This window comes from Planococcus citri, chromosome 2, assembly GCF_950023065.1.
Source record: "Planococcus citri chromosome 2, ihPlaCitr1.1, whole genome shotgun sequence".
NCBI classification, from domain to species: Eukaryota; Metazoa; Arthropoda; class Insecta; order Hemiptera; family Pseudococcidae; genus Planococcus; species Planococcus citri.
In genome coordinates, this window is record NC_088678.1 from 7,312,397 (window position 1) to 7,332,864 (window position 20,468).

The 20,468-nt window shown below is 35.3% G+C and overlaps 1 protein-coding gene and 1 long non-coding RNA gene across 3 annotated transcripts in view; both read left to right on the forward strand.

Moving 5' to 3' along the window:
- Positions 1-20,468, forward strand: part of LOC135834409 (uncharacterized) — a 532,193-nt gene that overhangs the window by 479,296 nt on the left and 32,429 nt on the right. For both annotated transcript variants that reach the window (XM_065348275.1, XM_065348274.1), the window contains 3 exons: positions 14,940-15,206; positions 15,905-16,175; positions 18,739-18,803. In XM_065348275.1, coding sequence (XP_065204347.1) covers positions 14,940-15,206; positions 15,905-16,175; positions 18,739-18,803 — 603 coding nt within the window. The remainder of the gene's footprint in view (positions 1-14,939; positions 15,207-15,904; positions 16,176-18,738; positions 18,804-20,468) is intronic.
- LOC135834384 (uncharacterized) lies at positions 3,178-5,730 on the forward strand. The gene is made up of 2 exons (XR_010556662.1): positions 3,178-3,341; positions 3,449-5,730. It is a non-coding gene; the product is annotated as an uncharacterized LOC135834384 (long non-coding RNA).

Here is a 20,468-nt window from a genome sequence, read left to right on the forward strand (position 1 = left end):
GGATACGAGAAAGGTCTATATACTGGGAAAGGTATACCAGGTACCTCCTATACTTACACATATACTCGTACAGTCGGTTGTAGGTGTTACCCGTATGGTATGGTATTTTTAAATTGCCTCATATTTACGTTTATGAGCTTTTTTGAATACATTAGGTTAAGCTTTTCCGCATCGGGTAGCTTGTTTCTGTCTGCATCGTGCACAATTTTGATGTCGTGAAGCGATATCGAGTTGGTATTTTGGGAACGGTGGCGAGGAGTAATGGAAGGATTTTGAATAATTGGGAAATTTTTATGGAACGCTCGTCTCTGAAGTTCCAATCATGAAGCTAGTCTATGTACAGGTCGATTGGGCTGGCAAATTTTTGTGGAATTGATTGCACAAATTGCTAAAGCATCGATAGGTAAAATTATGCAATAAATGAAAAAACAAAGCTAATGATTGATATGTAGGTATATATGTATACCTAAAAGCCATAAAAAAATGAAATACTCATAATTTACAAAATGTCACAAAACTTTCAAAAAGTTACAAATTTTAATATAAAGTCACATCATCATTAGAATAAGTACGAATTTTTGAAAATTAAAATAGCGAAATTTCGGTGAAAATCGTTGGAAAAGAGGAAAAACTGATTTAAAAAGGTTAAAATAGGTTGAAACACACATTGCATAAGCTGCTTTGAATACTTACTAACAAAATTTTGTGATAGACAGAAAACAATCAGTATATCCACATCAAATCAGATCATGATCACAGTCTACATTCCTTGGATCCAATGTGTTATGATTGATCATCAAATCTCAAGGTCACTGATCTATGATCCGAATGCATGACTTCCCAGGGTCGCTTGTCTGGCTTGTTAAGGTCATTGACCCATCTGACCGGCCTCTTGAGGTCACTGACTCACCTGTATAGCCACTCCATGATCATCTATCTGCCTGCCTATGCCTGGCCTGTAGAGGTTGCCTGAGTACATGTCTGGCTGTCCAAGGTCGTGTGCCAGCCTGTCTGTCTGTCTGTCTGTCTGTCTGTCTGTCTGTCTGTCTGTCTGTCTGTCTGTCTGTCTGTCTCTTAAAGGTCATTGACCCAATTGACCAGCCTCTTGAGGTCACTGACTCACCTGTACAGCCTCTCCATGATCATCTATCTGCCTGCTTGGCCTGTAGAGGTTGTCTGAGTACCTGTCTGGCTGTCCAAGGTCGTCTGCCCGTCTGTCTGTCTGTCTCTTAAAGGTCATTGACCCGTTTGTTCGGCTTCTCGAGGTCATCTGTACTTCCAGCTAGCATCTGAAGATCATTGACCTTCGATTTTAGGCGAATTTTTGAGAATCAAGTTTGCCTCAAAAATGTGGAAAGTCAACATTTTACCAAATTGACGCCAGAAAGCTGCAATCCTGTATACCTTTTTTCAAGCACACAAATCGATTGGAAACAATTTCGAACCATTTTGAGCAGTACTGGACTACTGAAGCCTCCAGTACATTTCTGAAAATTAAAATTTTCTTAAAATTTGCCCAATGAAGTTGCGGATACTTCCCATTTTGAACTTTGGTGGACTGAATAAAATCCTCAAATTAAAGTTGAGCTGAACATTTTCAAAAATTCTGTCATTCTCTATTGGTTTGGGGGGTGCATAAGGATCTATTGCACCCCCCCCCCCCCCCCGGTAGATCCTCCGGGACAACTTTTTTCTTGAAGGAGAAGTCTTAAGAAATATTTCTAGCCCTTGTCCTAAAAAAAATTGCCCCTACTTACAAAATGGCGGCCATTTTGATTGGCAGGTCAGCCGAAATCGCAGATTTTGCATTCCAACGTAGGACTCACACAAATTTTTTAAAACTTACAAAGGTAGGTAGTTCAAAAGATCAAGCAAAAATTTATCACCTGTCAAAATTTCAAGTGCTAAAATGCCTTTTTCGATTCTTGATGAATTTTTGAAAATCAAATTTGGGTCAAAAATGAGGGGAAAAAATAAAAAAAAACAAAATTTTACCAAATTGACCAAGAAAGCTGAAATTTGGGATATAGCCTATTTTCAACCTGCCAAATCAATTGGAAACTGTTTCAAACCGTTTTGAGCAGTTTTGGAGCCTCCAGCGGATTTTTGAAACTCGAAATTCCCATAAAATTTCATCAAATGGAGTTGGAAAGCCAAAATTCATTCTGCAAACTAATTTCAATACGCTACGAAGTCAACTGCAGGTGGATTTTAAGTTGTTTTGGAGCCTCCAGCGACTTTTTGAAAATTACTGGAGCCCCTAGTGGATTTTTGAAACTTGAAACTTCCACAAAATATCATCAAACACAGATGGAAAGCCTAAATTTACTCTGCACTCCAATTTTAATACTCCCTGAAGACGACTTCAGGCGAGTTCAAATCATTTTGGAGCCTCCAGCGACTTTCTGAAAATAGTGAAAATTACTAGAGTCTCCACCAAATTTTTGAAAGTTGAAATTTTCAAACCATTTAATCAAAATGGAGTTAGCAATCCGAAATTTATTCCGCAAACTAATTTCAATACAATGTTCCCACGTTTTAAAAAATTTCGTGGAAGTCCTATGTTGGAACGCACAATCTGCGATCTCGGCTGACCTGTCGATCAAAATGGCAGCCTGGAGGATCGACCGGGGGGGGAGTGCTATAGATCCTTATTAGGGCCCCCCGACTATGAGCTGCAACAGGGTGTGCAATCTTTGGAAAACTGAGAAAGCGGTGAAAATAAAAAAATTCACTTTTCTGAAAAAATAGCAATTTGACAAATTTTTGACAAAAATGCAAAAAATCCTTGTCAAAAGTCATTTTTGAATTATTAAAAACTGTGTTCCAAAATAATGATACCTAATGAAAAATCCTCCATCATTCATTCTTATTTGTAGACAACATGAGAGCTTGAGAGCTGAAGTTGATAGTTTGAGACAACATTTTGAAAAAAATTCTATTAAAAAAAAGATCAAAAACTTGTTAGCCTACTTAGTAGTTGATTCAAGTGGTGAGCCAAGGTTCCAAGGTGAGGTGAGCCAGATGAGATGACGTTTGCTGGACGCGTCTTCTGACGTCACCAATGAAAGCGGTTGCTACGAATCGTAGTTTGTTTTATACAGCACTAGATGACGCTGTTGTAGAGACCTGATGCAGTTCTACAACATGAGACCATGGTTTGTTTGTGAGGTTCGGTGTTGATAAGTCTTGTTTCTCAACAAATCATGTACTACTTAGTGTAAATTTTTTCTATAATTTCCATAAGAAGCTCTTTAGATTCGATTCTGTTAGTTCATTTTCATTTAGAACGCTGAAAAAACAAAAAAGTCCACTTCTAGTTTTAATCTTATCCTATAATGGTAAGTAAGATTTGATAATACTTGAAATACTCGTATCATTATTATTGCTACACTACAGGATCTAGTTCACTGATAGGTATCATTTCGAGCATTTTATTAAATTCCAGATTTTACCCTCGGAGGGTGCATCAAATCAAGAATAAGCACATATTCCTACTCAACATGGGTGAAACTGTATCCAACGTGTACGACCTGATGTATACCAGCCCTGTCACCCTGAAAAAATTTCAACTATCGTAGTTGTTGCTGAATTCTGGCGTGAAGAAATCTGCACTCAGATCGAAAGTGAACGTTTAGAGGAACTGAATTTATTCGAGAGTATTCAGTTGAAAAATGTTATTCCCAAGTTGCCATCTACGATTAACGATTTACTGGAGGAATATGTCAACATATACAGAGACTCTATGTTATTATGGTTGCTCTATCATCGCAATAAAGTATTATCTTCGTTTCATGGCAATTCAACTATTATTTTGAGCCGTTTCCATGATTTTGCATGCGACTGGGATGGCACTATTCACTACGTGCGCACAGCCAAACGGATGATGTTGAGCGATCGACTGGATAGCGATGAAAAATTCAAGACTGCTTGTTTGTATTGCTTGGAAGACGATATCAAACGTATATGGCCATCGGTGAACGCGAACATGGATTTACAGTAGACTCCCGATTATCCGCCATTCGATTATCCGCCCTTCGGCTTATCCGACCCAATTTTGTCCGCCCTTTCCTCCGGGTTATCCGACCTACTGAGGGCGGATGCATACATATTTGCATATTTTGGCTGTTTTTAGCGCATATTTCAGCATATTTTGCTCTTTTTACTCGTTTCAATGCATATTTTTCTCATTTCTGCTCACTTTCTCAAACTTTATCTAAAAAATCCAGTGTTTTTCGTTTTTTAGCTGGAAATTTTTTTAAAAAATGTCACCCAAATGAAACAAATTTCTCTGAAAACGTTATTTCGGATTATCCGCCATTTTCGTTATCCGCCAGGCCTTCAGCCCCAATTAGGGCGGATAATCGGGAGTCTACTGTAAATGTTATTGATTTTCAAACTCGTCCCGAACTGTATTACTGGATCTGCTACCTCAGAAACGAACTACACAAGGTACCCAATCCACGTAATGAATCGGTCGACGAAGTAATGCTTCGTGAAGGCAAATGGGACAAACATCATCATTCATCTGTTGAGTATTTTTGGCATCGTTTATCCTCCGATAAACAGTCACGAATGGTTATCCATGAGTTTAATTCTCGGTCGGAATTATTCACCAGGTTTATTTTACTGAAACTAAACCAACATCAACTTGAGACGTTCCTGGGAGCAAAAAGTATTGATTTTATGTGGTCTCTGTTGACGTTTGATCCAGCACGATTTGATGTTCTTCCACCTTGGATGTACATTCGAAACAAGATCAATGCAAAAGATTTCAGTCGTTTCATCAGATATGTGCTATTTTCACTGGCCAAGTTCCCCAAAAAGATGTCTCTGTCGAGTGCTTTGTTCTATGATATGTGGAAGAGTGCTCCTCAGCATTTAAAACGATCGGCGTTAGATAATGTGGTATTAAATGATCCGTCATTTCTCAGCGATGAGATGTGGCCATCTGACGACAAAGAAATCAAATGTCTGACGATAGTACTACAAGATGCTACTTTTGAAGAGAGAAACGCACTTTGGCGTAAATATTGGCTCAATTTGATCGGTTGCGCGCCTGTCGCAGATTCGCTCGAATTGATGACATTGTGTCTTGGAAATGATGACGAAATTACGTTATTTAAAGAAAACGTCATGTCGAAATATGAAAATATCGCTGGATGGGGCGTCTCGTTGATAAAAAGTGGTTTGTTTGAAAAATTGAATGCCTTTTTGTCCATTTGCTGCGCCGATTCGAACAAAATGAGTGAGTTGAAAGAACGATTATGTGCTGAGGCCGGATTTCCTTGGCTAAGATTCTAAGTTAACGTAATCACTAGTTCAATGAATTGTTATATCAGTATAATATTATGATGTGTATTTATCGTTTTTTTGAAGCAATTAGAGCAGGCGAGTATAACAAAGAGTGTAAATAGTGATGAAGTGGAAAAAATTTTGGATAGGTTCGATGATTTTTTTGAGGTGATATTTGAGTAGAGATGAAGATGAAATTGAGGAGCAATTGAAGTTGTTTTTTACTCGGAAGTGTCTAGAAGAGTTGCCTAGGTCTGATCCTTGAAATCCTGAGGTATTCTTATGTCATTTAAGTAGGTACCTACTTTTTTTTATTGTATGTATTTCAATTTTTACGTGTAGGTATAATTTTAATTGCTTATGAACTCGATCAGGAAAAAAAACCATGCTTGAGAAGACTGACTTTTCTTCAAATAAAAACCTTTTACGAACGAATTGATTCACTTTTTTTTGAAATATTTGCATGGAAATTGTTCTGTTTACAATCGAATCGAATCATTCACAAACGATTGGTGATTGAACAAACAAATTGATTGATTTCTTGTGGTGAAACATTCGCAAACGGATGAATTGATTTAGGTGCAAAGTATGTAAGGTCAGGTGTACATACATCTACTTACTATGAATATACCTACCTTAATTTATCGACATGTCACGTGTTTTTGTTTTTTCTTTTTTTGAATGATGACGAATTTATGCAGTTTTCAAGTGAATGACTCGTGAACAAATTGATTCAGTTTCTGGGAAACTCTTTTGCAGGAATTATTGATTTGTTTTTATGCGAAGCTGATCGAATCAGTCACAAACGTTTGGTTATCGAACAATTTGATTGATTTGTAGGTGAATCATTCGCGAACGGAATAATCGATTTTTAGAGAATCATTCACGAACGACTTGAATAATAGTGGGTGAATCATTCGCGAACGAATTGAATAATTGTGGGTGAATTATTCGCGAACGAATTGAATAATGCTGGGCAAATCATTCGCGAATGAATTGATTAAGTTTTGGTGGATCATTCACAAACGAATTTATTCGTGTAAGTGACTCGTTCGCGAACGAATCGTTTTGTTTATTCAATTTTTAGTGAATCATTCGTGAACGAATTGAATAATTTTTGGTAAATCATTCGCGAACGAATTAATTAAGTTTTGGTGGATCATTCACGAACGAATTTATTCGTGTAAGTGACTCGTTCGCGAACGAATCGTTTTGTTTATTCAATTTTTAGTGAATCATTCGCGAACGAATTGAATAATTTTTGGTAAATCATTCACGAAAGAATTTATTTATTCGTGTAAGTGACTCGTTCACGAACGAATCGATTCGTTTAAATTTAGTTTTTGGTGAATCATTCACGAACAAACCTATTTGTGTAAGTGACTCGTTCGCGAACGAATTGAATAATTTTATTTATTTTTGGTGAATCATTCACGAAAGAATTTATTCGTGTAAGTGACTTGTTCACGAACGAATCGATTCGTTTATTTAGTTTTTGGTGAATCATTCACGAACGAATTGAATAATTTTTAGTGAATCACGAACGAACGAATAGAACAATTTTTAGTGAATCACGAACGAACGAATTGAACAATTTCTGATGAATCATTCACGAACAAATTTATTTGTATAAGTGACTCGTTCGCGAACGAATCGATTCGTTTATTCAATTTTTAGTGAATCATTCGCGAACGAATTGAATAATTTTTGGTGAATCATTCACGAACGAATTTATTTATTTATGTATCGTTCGCGAACGAATCAATCCATTTATTTAATTTTCGGTGAATCATTCGCGAACGAACTTATTCATCTAACTATTAATACTCAAAAGTTGGAGCGTTTGTCTCCCTTTTGCGCCGATTGTACGGTCGTTTTTGGTTTTTGCGAATTAATTTTGACATACTAAAACTTCAGTCGCTGTGCGAATGCCCTTCACTAATTTTGAAAATTTACATATTTCGAAAAAATTGTATTTTAAAATTTGATAGAAATCACAACTCCAGGGACTGGTAATGTCAACTCACAAGGATCACGAAAATAGATCCGGAGTACCTCTATCATTTTAAAACCTTGGAAACATCAAGACATCAACCTTGATTGATATTTGCCTAACGTCATATACGAAGGCATTTTAATTTTTTTCGTTTTTGAAAAGATGAGATTTTGTTGAATTTGAATGAGACTTCTATTAATACGAGTAATTAAATTAAATTTTTCTAATTTTCGTCAATTTGTCATACAATAATCAAAACAATATACATCGTCATCATTTCTTGAAATAATGGTGATTGGAGATTGGAGAAAGATGTTGAAAAAAAAATGAACACATAAAGTACTGCAAATAGGTACATAAAATAAAATAAAATCGCAAAATTTTCGGCTTAGGTGTTATTTAACAAATGAAAATATGCAGATTTTTCAACAGAAAAGAAAACAACTGATCTGAAACGTTATATAATGTGTAAAGACTGTAAAGAGGCAATTCTTCCAGATCCAGAAGCATCATTTCATAGATTTCGATAAGAATATGATTTTTTACCAGACCTTTGACTTTGAGCTCACTGTGACTGTATGACTTTTGAAGTTTTGAACTATTTTTTGCGAATTTCACAACAATCGCTTCAGGTACATAACTTTTTTTGCTGGGCTTCACATGACCTGAAGATGACCTTTTTTTTGGAGGAGGGCGATGTTTTAGAAAATGGGTAGAAAATATAAATAAATAGTGAGTAAATAAATTGACTTAATTGACCGAATTTAATTTTGTTTGCACCCTTGGTTCAGCTTGCAGAAAATGAAAAATTCATAATTTTTTTTCGTGCATTTTTTTTATTTAGGTAGGTAATTGATTATTTGATTCAAAAAAATTTTTAAATGAAAAACCAACGAATTCATGAGAGAAACCCCTGATAAAAAAAATACCAATGGTTTCAAAATACTATAGAAATACCCTATGATATTTTCATTTGAAACCAACAAACCATTGTGTTTTTTTTACTAGGGAATAGGAATAACTTTTCTGTAACTGGATAACTGGAAAGAATTGACGATTGACCCATTTAGGCTCAGGATAAGGGTTCTGCTTCAGATTTTTTTTGGATAACAATTTTTTCTACAATTACGAAAATTTTTGGGCCAACTCAGATTATGGTTAAGGCTAAAATTCTGAATTCTGATCTGACTCACATCCCTGGTAAATGTGTAATTATCAACGGAAAGATAATTCATTTTTTTGTTATGACATAAAAAAAAAGTTATGAAGTGCTCGAGATGGATTTTGAGAAAACTCAAATCGATTTCTCAGTGCACATCGCGGTCCACCCAGGTCCATCTCACTGGCCACCTTTTTTTCCTAAGCAGTTTTCTACACAAAGTTCTTTTTTTTTAAAGAAGGATAGTATTTGCAGATCTTTAAAAAAAATTATTTGTATCAATGGAAAGAAGATGAAATTCCCTTAATTATGGTACAAAAAAATTGAAAAAATTATGGGGTCCAGCTATAGGTAGATGGATGTTGAGTGAAAAAAACAAACTTCTGCAATTCTTCACTTGGAAATTTTTATCCATTATTCTCCTGCACCTGCATAATAGCCAAGTTCAAGAGTATTTTGTTTAAATTATTGAAATTAACTTCTAAAAAATAATGGAGAATTGATTGACACAAAATTCATTATTTTTTACAATGACGTCAATGACGTCATGTCATGTACATTTTATGTAGAATTTGTTGCGGAATTCTCCGCAACTGGTCGACTTGTATAAGTGATTCTCTTGCGAAGGAATTTATTCATACATTGAAAAATTGATCAATTCGTTGACGAATGATTCGCCAAAAATGAATCCATTTGGGCATTTGCACTTGAATAGTTTGTTTATAAAGTTAATCAATTCGTTCATGAATGATTCCTTTACCTTAAATGGAACTCTCTTATTTTTAGAACACTCTAGCATCGTTTATTTCGAACTTCAGAAAATAATGAATTGATTAATATTGCTTTAGCACTTAAAAAATATCAGTCCTTCAATATGCTCATTATAAAATTCTGCAATTAAATTCAAATTTTTTGAATTTTGATAGAAGTAAAGGAAATGCCCAAATTAAAAAATTTGTACTTTCCTTCAGCGTGGACAAAAATATCACGATAGCCACGACGAAATACCAAACTGTACCATCCACGACGTAAGAAAGAAAAAACTAAAAATTTTTTTACTGGTAACAGATCAATAATTTTTCAATTTTCAAAGTTGAGGTCATCAAATACTTACCATTTGAATGTTTTCTTTTTCTCAAAAAAAAAGGTCTCTTTTAAACGCGGGAATGATGAGCCACGGCGATGGATCTGAAAAAATAATCTGTACAATTTTCGCATATTACCATTTGCAGAAAGGTTGATTGTATTTGAAGTTGAAAATTGAAAGTGGTTACAAGCCACGACGATGGGATTTTCGGGGTTTGGTGGGACTTGACCCCGCCACCAAAAAAAATTTTAATTGTAAATAGTAGATATTCAATTACCTAAACCACCTGTTATACGTACATATGATTTTCAAACTTTTTAGAGAATTTTAAAAGACAGCCTGAGAACTTCAGAGTTGAGGTTGAGAGTTTAAGACACAATTTTGAAAAAATTCCATTGAAACAAAAATATGAAAAACTTGTTAGTAAGAAGTTGATTTAAGGGGTGGGGCAAGGTGAGCCAGATGAGTGATGACGTTTGCTGGACAGGTCTTCTGACGTCACCAATGAAACCAGTTGCTCAAACGAATCAAAGTTTGTTTTATACAGCACTAGATGGCGCTGTTGTAGAGACCTGATGCAGTTCTCCAATTCGAGACCATGAGGTGGTGTTTGATACTGTTGCCTGTTACTGTTGAATGTTCACTGTGCAGTCTCGTTTCTCAAATTATGTTCCTGCTGGTGTTAATTATTTCAAGTATCGATTAAATCTATTACTTATTTTATTTCCATGAGAAGCTCTTTAAATCTCAAGGATAGGCCCATATCATAATCAACATGGATGAAACCGTACCCAATGCGTATGACCTGATGTTTCCCAGCCCTGTCACTCTTCAAGAAATCTCCTGTATCGTAGTTGTTGCAGAATTATGGCGTGAACATATCCGCACACAAATCGAAAGTGAGCCTTTTCAAGAATTGGATTTAAACAATAACATTAAGTTGAAAAATGTGATTCCCAATTTGCCATCTGCGATTAACGATTTACTGCAGCAATATATCAACACATTCAGAGAGTCGATGAAGCTATGGCTGAGCAGTCATCGCTTCAAAGTATTCACTCCATCTTCTGCCTTTCCAGCTAATATTTTAAGCCGTTTCCAAGATTTTGCATGCGACTGGAATGGCACCATTCACCACGTGCGTACAGCCAAACGAATGCTGTTGTGCGATCGACTAGATATCAATGAAAAATTCAAGATTGCTTGTTTTTATTGCTTCGAAGACGATATCAAAAGGATATGGCCATCGGTTAGCGCGAAATTGAATTTAAACGATATCGAGTTCGACACTCGTCCTGAACTGTATTACTGGATCTGCTACCTTAGAAACGAACTAATCAAGATACCCCCACCTCCTGATGAATCTGTCGACGAGGTGGTGCTTCGTAAATGTAAATGGAGGATCCATCGTCATTCTCCATCTATTAAGTATTTTTGGGATCGTTTACCCACTGACAGACAGACACTAGTGGCTATCGATAAGTTTATTTGTTGGCCGGAATTATTCTGTAGGTTTATTTTATCGAGACTAAACCAACATCAACTTGAGATATTCCTGGAGGCAAAAAGTGTTGAATTTATGTGGTGTCTGTTGGAGTTTGATCCAGCACGATTTGATGTTCTTCCACCTTGGATGTGCATTCGGAACAAGATCATTACAAGTGATTTCAATCTTTTTATCGAATACGTGCTACATGCTCAAGCTAAGTACCCCGAAAAGGTTTCTCTGTCGAGTGCTTTGTTCTATGATATATGGAAGAGTGCTCCTCAGCATTTACAACGATCGGCGTTAGATAATGTGGTATTGAATGATCCGTCATTTCTCAGCGATTCTGGCCATGCAGAAATCAAATATCTGACGATAGTGCTGCAAGATTCTACTTTTGAAGAGAGAAACGCACTGTGGCATAAATATTGGTTTAATTTGATCGGTTACGCGCCGGTCGCAGATTCGCTCGAATTGATGAAATTGTGTTTTGGAAACGATGACGAAATTACGTTGTTTAAAGAAAACGTCATGTCGAAATATGAAAATATCGCTGGATGGGGCGTCTCGTTGATAACAAGTGAATTTTTTGAAAAACTGAATGGCTTTTTGTCCCTTTGCTGCGACGATTTGAACAAAATAAGGAAGTTGAAACGACGAATATGTGCTGGGGTCGAATTTCGCCGTAAGCGAGGATTCTACCTGAGTCAACGTAATCACTAATTCAATGAATTGTTATATCAGTATAATTATGATGTGTATTTATCGTTTTTTGGTGCAAATGGAGCAGGCGAGTATAAAAAAGAGTGTAGATATAGTGATGAAGTTGAAAAAATTTAGGACAAGTTCGTAGATTTTTTTGAGGTGGTATTTAAGTGGAGATGAAGATAAAATTGAGGAACATAATGAGCAACTTTCCCGTTGTTTTTTACTCGGAAGGATGTAGAGGAGTTGCCGAGGTCTGATTATTGAAATCCTGACTTATTCTTATGTTGTTTACCTACCGATTTTTTTTAAATTGTATTTTTGTATTTTAATTTTTACGTGTATCATTTTATTATTCGTATTAAAAAATAATTGAATTAATTTTACTGGCAAATTTATTACATAGATAATGATAATTGCTTATGAACTCGATGGAAAAAAACACTTGCGTGAGAAGACCGACTTTTCGTCAAATAAAAATCTTTTAAGAACGAATTGATTCACTTTTTTTGAAACATTTGTATGGAAATTGATCTGTTTACAATCGAATGGAATCATTTAAGAACGATTGGTGATTGAACGAACAAATTGATTGATTTCTTAGTGAATCACTCGCAAACGGATGAATTAATTTACGCATAGTCATCAAAGGAAAGGCATATATGTACCTACACCTACCTACTAAGGATAATTTATCGACAATTCGACATGTTACGTATTTTTTTTATTGATGACGAATTAATGTGCAGTTTTCAAGTGAATTATTCATGAACGAATTGATTCAGTTTTTGGGAACCTCTTGTGCAGGAATTGATCTGGTTTCGGGCGAAGCTAATCGAATCATTCACGAACGATTGATGATCGAACAAGTTGATTGATTTCTAGGTGAATCATTCGCGAACGGAATAATCAATTTTTAGAGAATCATTCACGAACGAATCGAATAATTGTTGATGATTCGTTCGCGAACGAGAACGACGGAACGAATTGAATAATTTTTGGTGGGTCATTCACAAACAAATTTATCCGTATAAGTGACTCGTTCGCGAACGAATTAAAAATTTTTTGGTAAATCATTAATGAACGAATTTATTTGAAGGCTATAAGTGACTCGATCGTGAACAAATTGATTCGTTTATTCAATTTTTGGCAAATCATTCACGAACGAATTGAATAATTTTTAGTGAATCATTCGCGAACGAATTGAATAATTTTTGGTTAATCGTTCGCGAATGAATTGATTAATTTTTGGTGAATCATTCACGAACGAATTTATTCGAAGGCTATAAGTGACTCGTTCAGTCGTTCGCGAACGAATTGGTTCGTTTATCTAATTTTTAGCGAATCATTCACGATCGAATCGAATAATTTCTGTTAAATCATTCCCGAATGAATTGAATAGTTTTTGGTAAATAATTCACGAACGAACTTATTCGTGTAAGTGACTCGTTCCCGAACGGATCGATTCGCTTATTCAATTCTTGGCGAATCATTCGCGAACGAATTGAATAATCTTCTTGGTAAATCATTCGCGAATGAATTGCCAATTCAATCATTTTTGGTGAATCATTCGCGATCACGAACAAATTTATTCGTGTAAGTGATTCGTTCGCGAACGAATTGAATAATTGTTGGTGAATCATTCGCGAACGAATTGATTGATTTTTGGTGAATCATTCACGAACGAATTTATTCGAAGGCTATAAGTGACTCGTTCGCGAACGAATTGATTCGTTTATTTAATTTTTGTCGAATCATTCACGATCGAATTGAATAATTTCTGTTAAATCATTCACGAACGAATTGAATAATTTTTAGTGAATCATTCGCGAACGAAATGAATCGGTAATCGTTGGGGAATCATTCGCGAACGAATTGAATAATTTTTGTTGAATCATTCACGAATGAATTTATTCGTGTGAGTGATTCGTTGTTTGATTCGTTTATTCAATTTTTAGTAAATCATTCGCGAACGAAAGGAATGGGTACCTAATTGTTGGTGAATCATTCGCGAACGAATTTGAATAATTTTTGTTGAATCATTCACAAACGAATTTATTCGTATCAGTAACTCGTTCGCGAACGAATCGATTCGTTCATTTAATTTTTGGTGAATCATTCACGAACGAATTGAATAATTTTCAGTGAATCATTCGCGAACGAATTTAACAATTTTTGGTAAATCATTCGAGAACGAATTGAATAATTTTTAGTGAATCATTCGCGAACGAATTTATTCAATTTTTGGCGAATCATTCGCGAACGAATTGGTTTATAAATTGAAAAATTAATCAATTCGTTGGCGAATGATTCGCCAAAAACGAATCCATTTGTAGGTATGTACTTGAATAGTTCTTTCAAAATATTAATCAATTCGTTTATGAATGATTCCCTTAAATGGCGCTCTCAAATTTTTAAAACACTCTAGCATCGTTTATTTCGAACGTGAGAAAATAATAAACTTATAACCTAACTTGTTGAAATTGAATATTTATTGAGGAATTTAGAATGATTTAGCACTTCAAAAATATCAGTCCTTCAATTTTTAAACATGGCTTGGATAAAATTGAAAAGAATTTTTATATTCTCATTAGGTATAAAATATTGCAAAATGTCTTTAATCAAATTCAAATTTTTGCTACAATTCAAGGAAATATCCAACTCGAATGAATTTGCACAATATGGCTCATAACCTTATCCCTTCAGTTTTTGGGATCGGCAACTCAACTTACAAGGGAGGTATCACAACCTGCAAAAAATGTTGAACAACACCTACCTAAATACACACCTAGAATGAGCATACGAAAATACATCTCCAGCCGAAATTTCAGGTTATACTCGTACATATAGATTGTCGATTTTTTGTGAACTTTTAAAAATCAAATTTGACTCAAAAATGAAAAAAAAAATCTAAATTTTACCAAATTGACCCAGAAAACTGAAATTCGGTATGTGCCTTGTTTTCGACCCACCGAGTCAATTAGGAACAGTTTCGAACCATTTTCAGCTGTTCTGAAGTCTCCAGTGACATTTTGAAAATCTTAAATTTTCTCAAAATTCACTCAATGTATGTAGTTACAAAACCTATATTCTCTATGAACGAGCATAAATATCTTCAAATCTTAATCTTGATAAATTTCTAATCTTTACCTGAGATTCCCCACCAACTTTATCAATAAACTTATCATCCTCATTATTTTTATTGTTACAGTCGAAGAAATCCAATGCCTAGCTGTCTGGAAAGAAGGCTCATACCGTTACCTTGTGGGCAAAGTCAGCAACCACCACATAGCAGTGGGTGAAGACCACTACAGATGTTTCGTATTCGAGAAATCTGGCTCGTTACCGCAGATTCCTCTCGAATCCGACTCAACTCCAGATCCAGATGTCGAATACAGAATAGCTCAATCAGGAGATGCCACATGCACAGGATTATTCAGCCCTGCTGAAGGATCACGAACGATGATTTTGAAAAGAAGTGAGTGTTTTGAAGTTTGAACTTGTCTATTTTGAGGCACCTTCCTATCTATATTTTCTTCTTATCACACTTTTGCCATCAAAGGTACCTATACCTATTAATAAATAGCTGATGTGATTTTAATTTTTACTCCCCTATTTATTCGTACCTATTTATTAGAACGTTTCTCATCGTCGCCATGATGAGAAGGCGAAAGTTTGTTGCTTCTTCGCGTTTTTAATGAAGCGGTATACTTACGAATTATTATTCAAACGTAAATTTATTTACCAATTAATATTCCTTTCAAAATAAAACTTGGCTTAATTATTCAAAAGTTAACGAAACTTCTTGTGTTTTTTTCCTTCTTCTTCTTCTTCGTCTTCGTCTCGTTCGAGTTTTTTATTTTTAAAAATAATTTCTCGAGTAAATTGACATCGTTATTAAAGTGAACTTTTTAACGCCGTTAATTGCAAAGCTGGCAGGTTTTTTGAAGTATTTATCAAACGTTTATTTATTCGCGGTTATAACCGAAGATAATTACGGTTTCGAATACTCGTATTTTCATTCCTAAGAGCAGGTGAGATGAAAGGGTTGGATTAGGAGAATAAAAATAGGTACTAATTCGGCGTTCATTTTAATCGAATTTCTCTTGTGTAGTTGAACTAAATTACTTTCTTTTACGAGGCATTGACCTTCACACTTCCATTTTTTTTTTACAGCTCCTTTAAACTTTAAATGCAAATTCCCAACATGGATGACCAAAAAGAAACAATGGCATACGTTGGATTACAGCTACTCTTATACTTTCATTCAACACAACTCGACGCTCAAAATTACCAACACATCGACTACAATAAATGATTATTATTCCAATACCAGAAACTTGAGGCATACCTTGTTCAATGGAGACGAAGTACGAATCAATTGCGTAGAGTCAATCAGATCATCTCCCGGGTACATTCAAATTCTGACTCATTTTTTAACCGAATGGTAAGTAAAGGATTCGAATCTTCCATCCTTTATTCTTGAAACTTTCAGTCTCTAGTTTAATTGCCAGATTGCACCCCCCCCCCCCCCGCCGATCATCCGGGACAACTTTTTTTCTTAAAGGGGACATCCTAAGGAACCTTTTAAAGCAAACTTGCCAAAAAAAAAGTTGTCCTTACTTACAAAATGGCGGCCATTTTGATTGACAGGTCAGCCGAAATCGCAAACTTTGCGTTTCAACATAGGACTTGCACGAAATTTTTCAAACTATACAAAGGTAGATCGAAAGATCATGCAAAAATTTATCACCTGTCAAAATTTCAAGTGCTGAAGTATGTTTTTCGATTTTTGGTGAATTTTTGAAAATCGAATTTAGGCCAAAAATGAGGGACAAATCAAAATTTCACCAAATTGACCAAGAAAGCTGAAATTTGGGATATAACCTATTTTCGACATCCCAAATCGATTGAAAACGGTTTCAACTCGTTTTGAGCAGTTCTGGAGCCTCCATCAGATTTTTGAAACTTGAAATTCCCACAAAATTTCATCAAATTGGAGTTGTAAAGCTAAAATTTATTCTAAAAACTAATTTAAATACGCTACGAAGTACTGCAGGTGAATTTTAAGTCATTTTGAAGCCTCCAGCGACTTTTTGAAAATTCCTGAAGCCTCCAGCAGATTTTTGAAACTTTAAATTTTCACAAAATTTCATCAAATGAAGATGGAAAGCTGAAATTTACTCTACACTCCAATTTTAAGACCCTCTGAAGACGACTTCAGGTGGGTTCAAGTCATTTGAGGGCCTCCAGCGACTTTTTTGAAAATTACTGAAGCCTCCAGCAGATTTTTGAAACTTTAAATTTTCACAAAATTTCATCAAATGAAGATGGAAAGCTGAAATTTACTCTACACTCCAATTTTAAGACCCTCTGAAGACGACTTCAGGTGGGTTCAAGTCATTTGAGGGCCTCCAGCGACTTTTTTGAAAATTACTGAAGCCTCCAGCAGATTTTTGAAACTTTAAATTTTCACAAAATTTCATCAAATGAAGATGGAAAGCTGAAATTTACTCTACACTCCAATTTTAAGACCCTCTGAAGACGACTTCAGGTGGGTTCAAGTCATTTGAGGGCCTCCAGCGACTTTTTTGAAAATTACTGAAGCCTCCAGCAGATTTTTGAAACTTTAAATTTTCACAAAATTTCATCAAATGAAGATGGAAAGCTGAAATTTACTCTACACTCCAATTTTAAGACCCTCTGAAGACGACTTCAGGTGGGTTCAAGTAATTTTAGAGCCTCCAGCGACTTTTTTGAAAATTACTGGAGCCTCCAGTAGATTTTTGAAACTAGAAATTTCCCCAAAATTTCATCAAACTGAGGTGGCGAGAGTTGAAATTCATTCTGCAAACTAATTTCAATACGCTACGAAGTGGACTGCTGGTGGATTTCAAGTCGTTTTGGTGCCTCCAGCGACTTTTTGAAAAGTTGTATGACGTTTTTTTGGAAAATTGAAATTTCCTAAAAGTAGCTGGAAGCTTCAAAACCATTTAAAACCACCATGTAGTCTGCGAAGTAAATTTCAGCTCGCCAACTCCATTTGATAAATTAATGTTGGGGAAATTTCAAGTTTCAAAAATCTACTGGAGGCTTCAGTAATTTTCAAAAAAGTCGCTGGAGGCTCTAAAATGACTCGAACCCACCTGAAGTCGTCTTCAAAGGGTCTTAAAATTGGAGTGTAGAGTAAATTTCAGCTTTCCATCTCCATTTGATGAAATTTTGTGAAAATTTAAAGTTTCAAAAATCTGCTGGAGGCTGCAGGAATTTTCAAAAAGTCGCTGGAGGCTCCAAAATGACTTAAAATTCACCTGCAGTACTTCGTAGCGTATTGAAATTAGTTTTTAGAATAAATTTCAGCTTTACAACTCCAATTTGATGGGATTTTGTGGGAATTTCAAGTTTCAAAAATCTGCTGGAGGCTCCAGAACTGCTCAAAATGGGTTGAAACCGTTTTCAATCGATTTGGGATGTCGAAAATAAGGTATATCCCACATTTCAGCTTTCTTGGTCAATTTAGTGAAATTTTGATTTTTTCCCTCATTTTTGGCCTAAATTCGATTTTCAAAAATTCACCAAAAATCGAAAAACGCACTTCAGCACTTGAAATTTTGACAGGTGATAAATTTTTGCATGATCTTTCGATCTACCTCTGTAAGGTTTGAAAAATTTCGTGCAAGTCCTATGTTGAAACGCAAAGTCTGCGATTTCGGCTGACCTGTCAATCAAAATGGCCGCCATTTTGTAAGTAAGGCCAACTTTTTTTTGTGCTAGTTTGCTTTAAAATGTTCCTTAGGATGTCCCCTTCAAGAAAAAAGTTGTCCCGGAGGATCGGCCGGGGGGGGGGTGCAATTACTCCTATTGTCATACGCCGGACTAAGAACTATGTACAAATGTGCAACCTTTGTATTCGAAGAAATTAATATTTTTAGACTGTATAAGTAGATAGGTATAAAAGAAAACTTTCCCATTTTAATTTCTGTTTTTTTTTACTCTGTTTCCGGTTCCAGCCAACGCGGATATTTATGCATTACCCTGCACAGAAGAAGCGATCATATCGTCGAAATACAAATCGGTAAGAAAAGTTGAAGTAATTTGTATTCTACTATACGTAGATTAGGCAGCTAGTTTTGGAAAAGCTGCGACATGGAGTCGAACCAGGCTCCCAAAAGTAACCTGTAGAGTTTCCATCTTTGCGGTTGATATACTACAGCCTCGTATTTTGAAAACTCCAAAGTCTCGAGGCTTTATAAAGCTGCGAACCGAACGGAACGCAAAGTTGGGCGTGTAGTAGATTTAGTAAGAAACTCGTCGCAAAACGTCTCTTTGGAGATTATCATTGGAATGACGTTAGGAGCGCGAGAAAACGAAATTTTGCCCAAGTTTGTTGTAAAGAAGAGGCAAGCAGGGGGGTTTCCCTCGGTCTGGATTTAATGTTTTTACGACGACGAAGGCGTGTGTTGTGCGGTTTGTTCAGTATCGTTTGTGTGCCAATATGCTCGAAATGGTCAAATGATTCGGAATTCCACATTCGGTGCAGCGGCGTTTGACGATATTGAAAGGAAAATAATAAAATGTATTGTGGCAGGTTTTTCCTGTTTCAATTCTGTATAGGTATGTGTTTGTATTAAAGTGGGATACGAATTATGAAATTGCTTGAGATTGATATGTGGTGGAGCATGATTGAAAACTGTAATGTCGATTTTGTATGATTGTGTATATCTGTATATGTATATTTTCAAAGTAGTTCCTTCTTTTTTTATTTCATCTCACAAGCCCTCGTAAAAATATTTTTGAAGCTATCGAGTTGACTGAATCGAAAGGCAAAAATACATCATCAGCTAAAATTTCTGGCTCCAAAGTAGATTTTTTGATTTTTGGTGAATTTTTGAAAATACATACTACTCTAATGTCTGCTTGAAAGTCAACTAAAATGACCACAATGTAGGTATCAGTTTCCTGAAAAATTTGCTATCTACCTATTTTCATAAATTATGTATTGAATAAGGGTAGAGGCACCAAATATGGACCACTTTTTTTTTGGAGGATTGCCACTTGAAAACTATAGGGTGTAGATACCTCCACAAAGGCTTAAAATGAAGGTCCATCCTTCCACTAACACTGTACAAAACTTCAGGGGTGAAGTTCAACTTCAAGTATGTTTTTTTTATTGTTGAGTGACGAGTGTGAAAATGACCGTTCGAAATTTTGGACGCCCAACATGGACCACCTATAAAATTTTAAAATAAACATACTTTTACATTTTTCAAAACGTCATATTTATTTGTAGAAATGAATGAAAAAACGTATTCTAAGCAGTGCAGGTTAATTTTGAATATTTTTTTTAAATTGTTGAATGACAAGTGTCAAAATGACAATTCAAAATTTTGGACTCCTAATATGGACCACCTAAAGAATTTCAAAATGAACATATTTTTACGTTTCAAAACATCATATTTATTTGTAGAAATGAACAAAAAAAGTATTTCAAGCATTCCCCTTTTCAGCGGCTGTAAGAAATGATGAAAATGAGTAAAAATATTCAATATCACAGGTGGTCCATATTAGCGCACCCCATAAAAAAAAATTTGCACCAAAAATTTCTGTAATACATACCCTCATTTTTAGGAAAAACTGATCAGTCCAGCAGAAACTACGTCCTTTTTTGATATTATAAACGTCAATAACATTTCAGAAAATTACACCACAATTACATTTTAATAAAAGTTGAAAAACACAC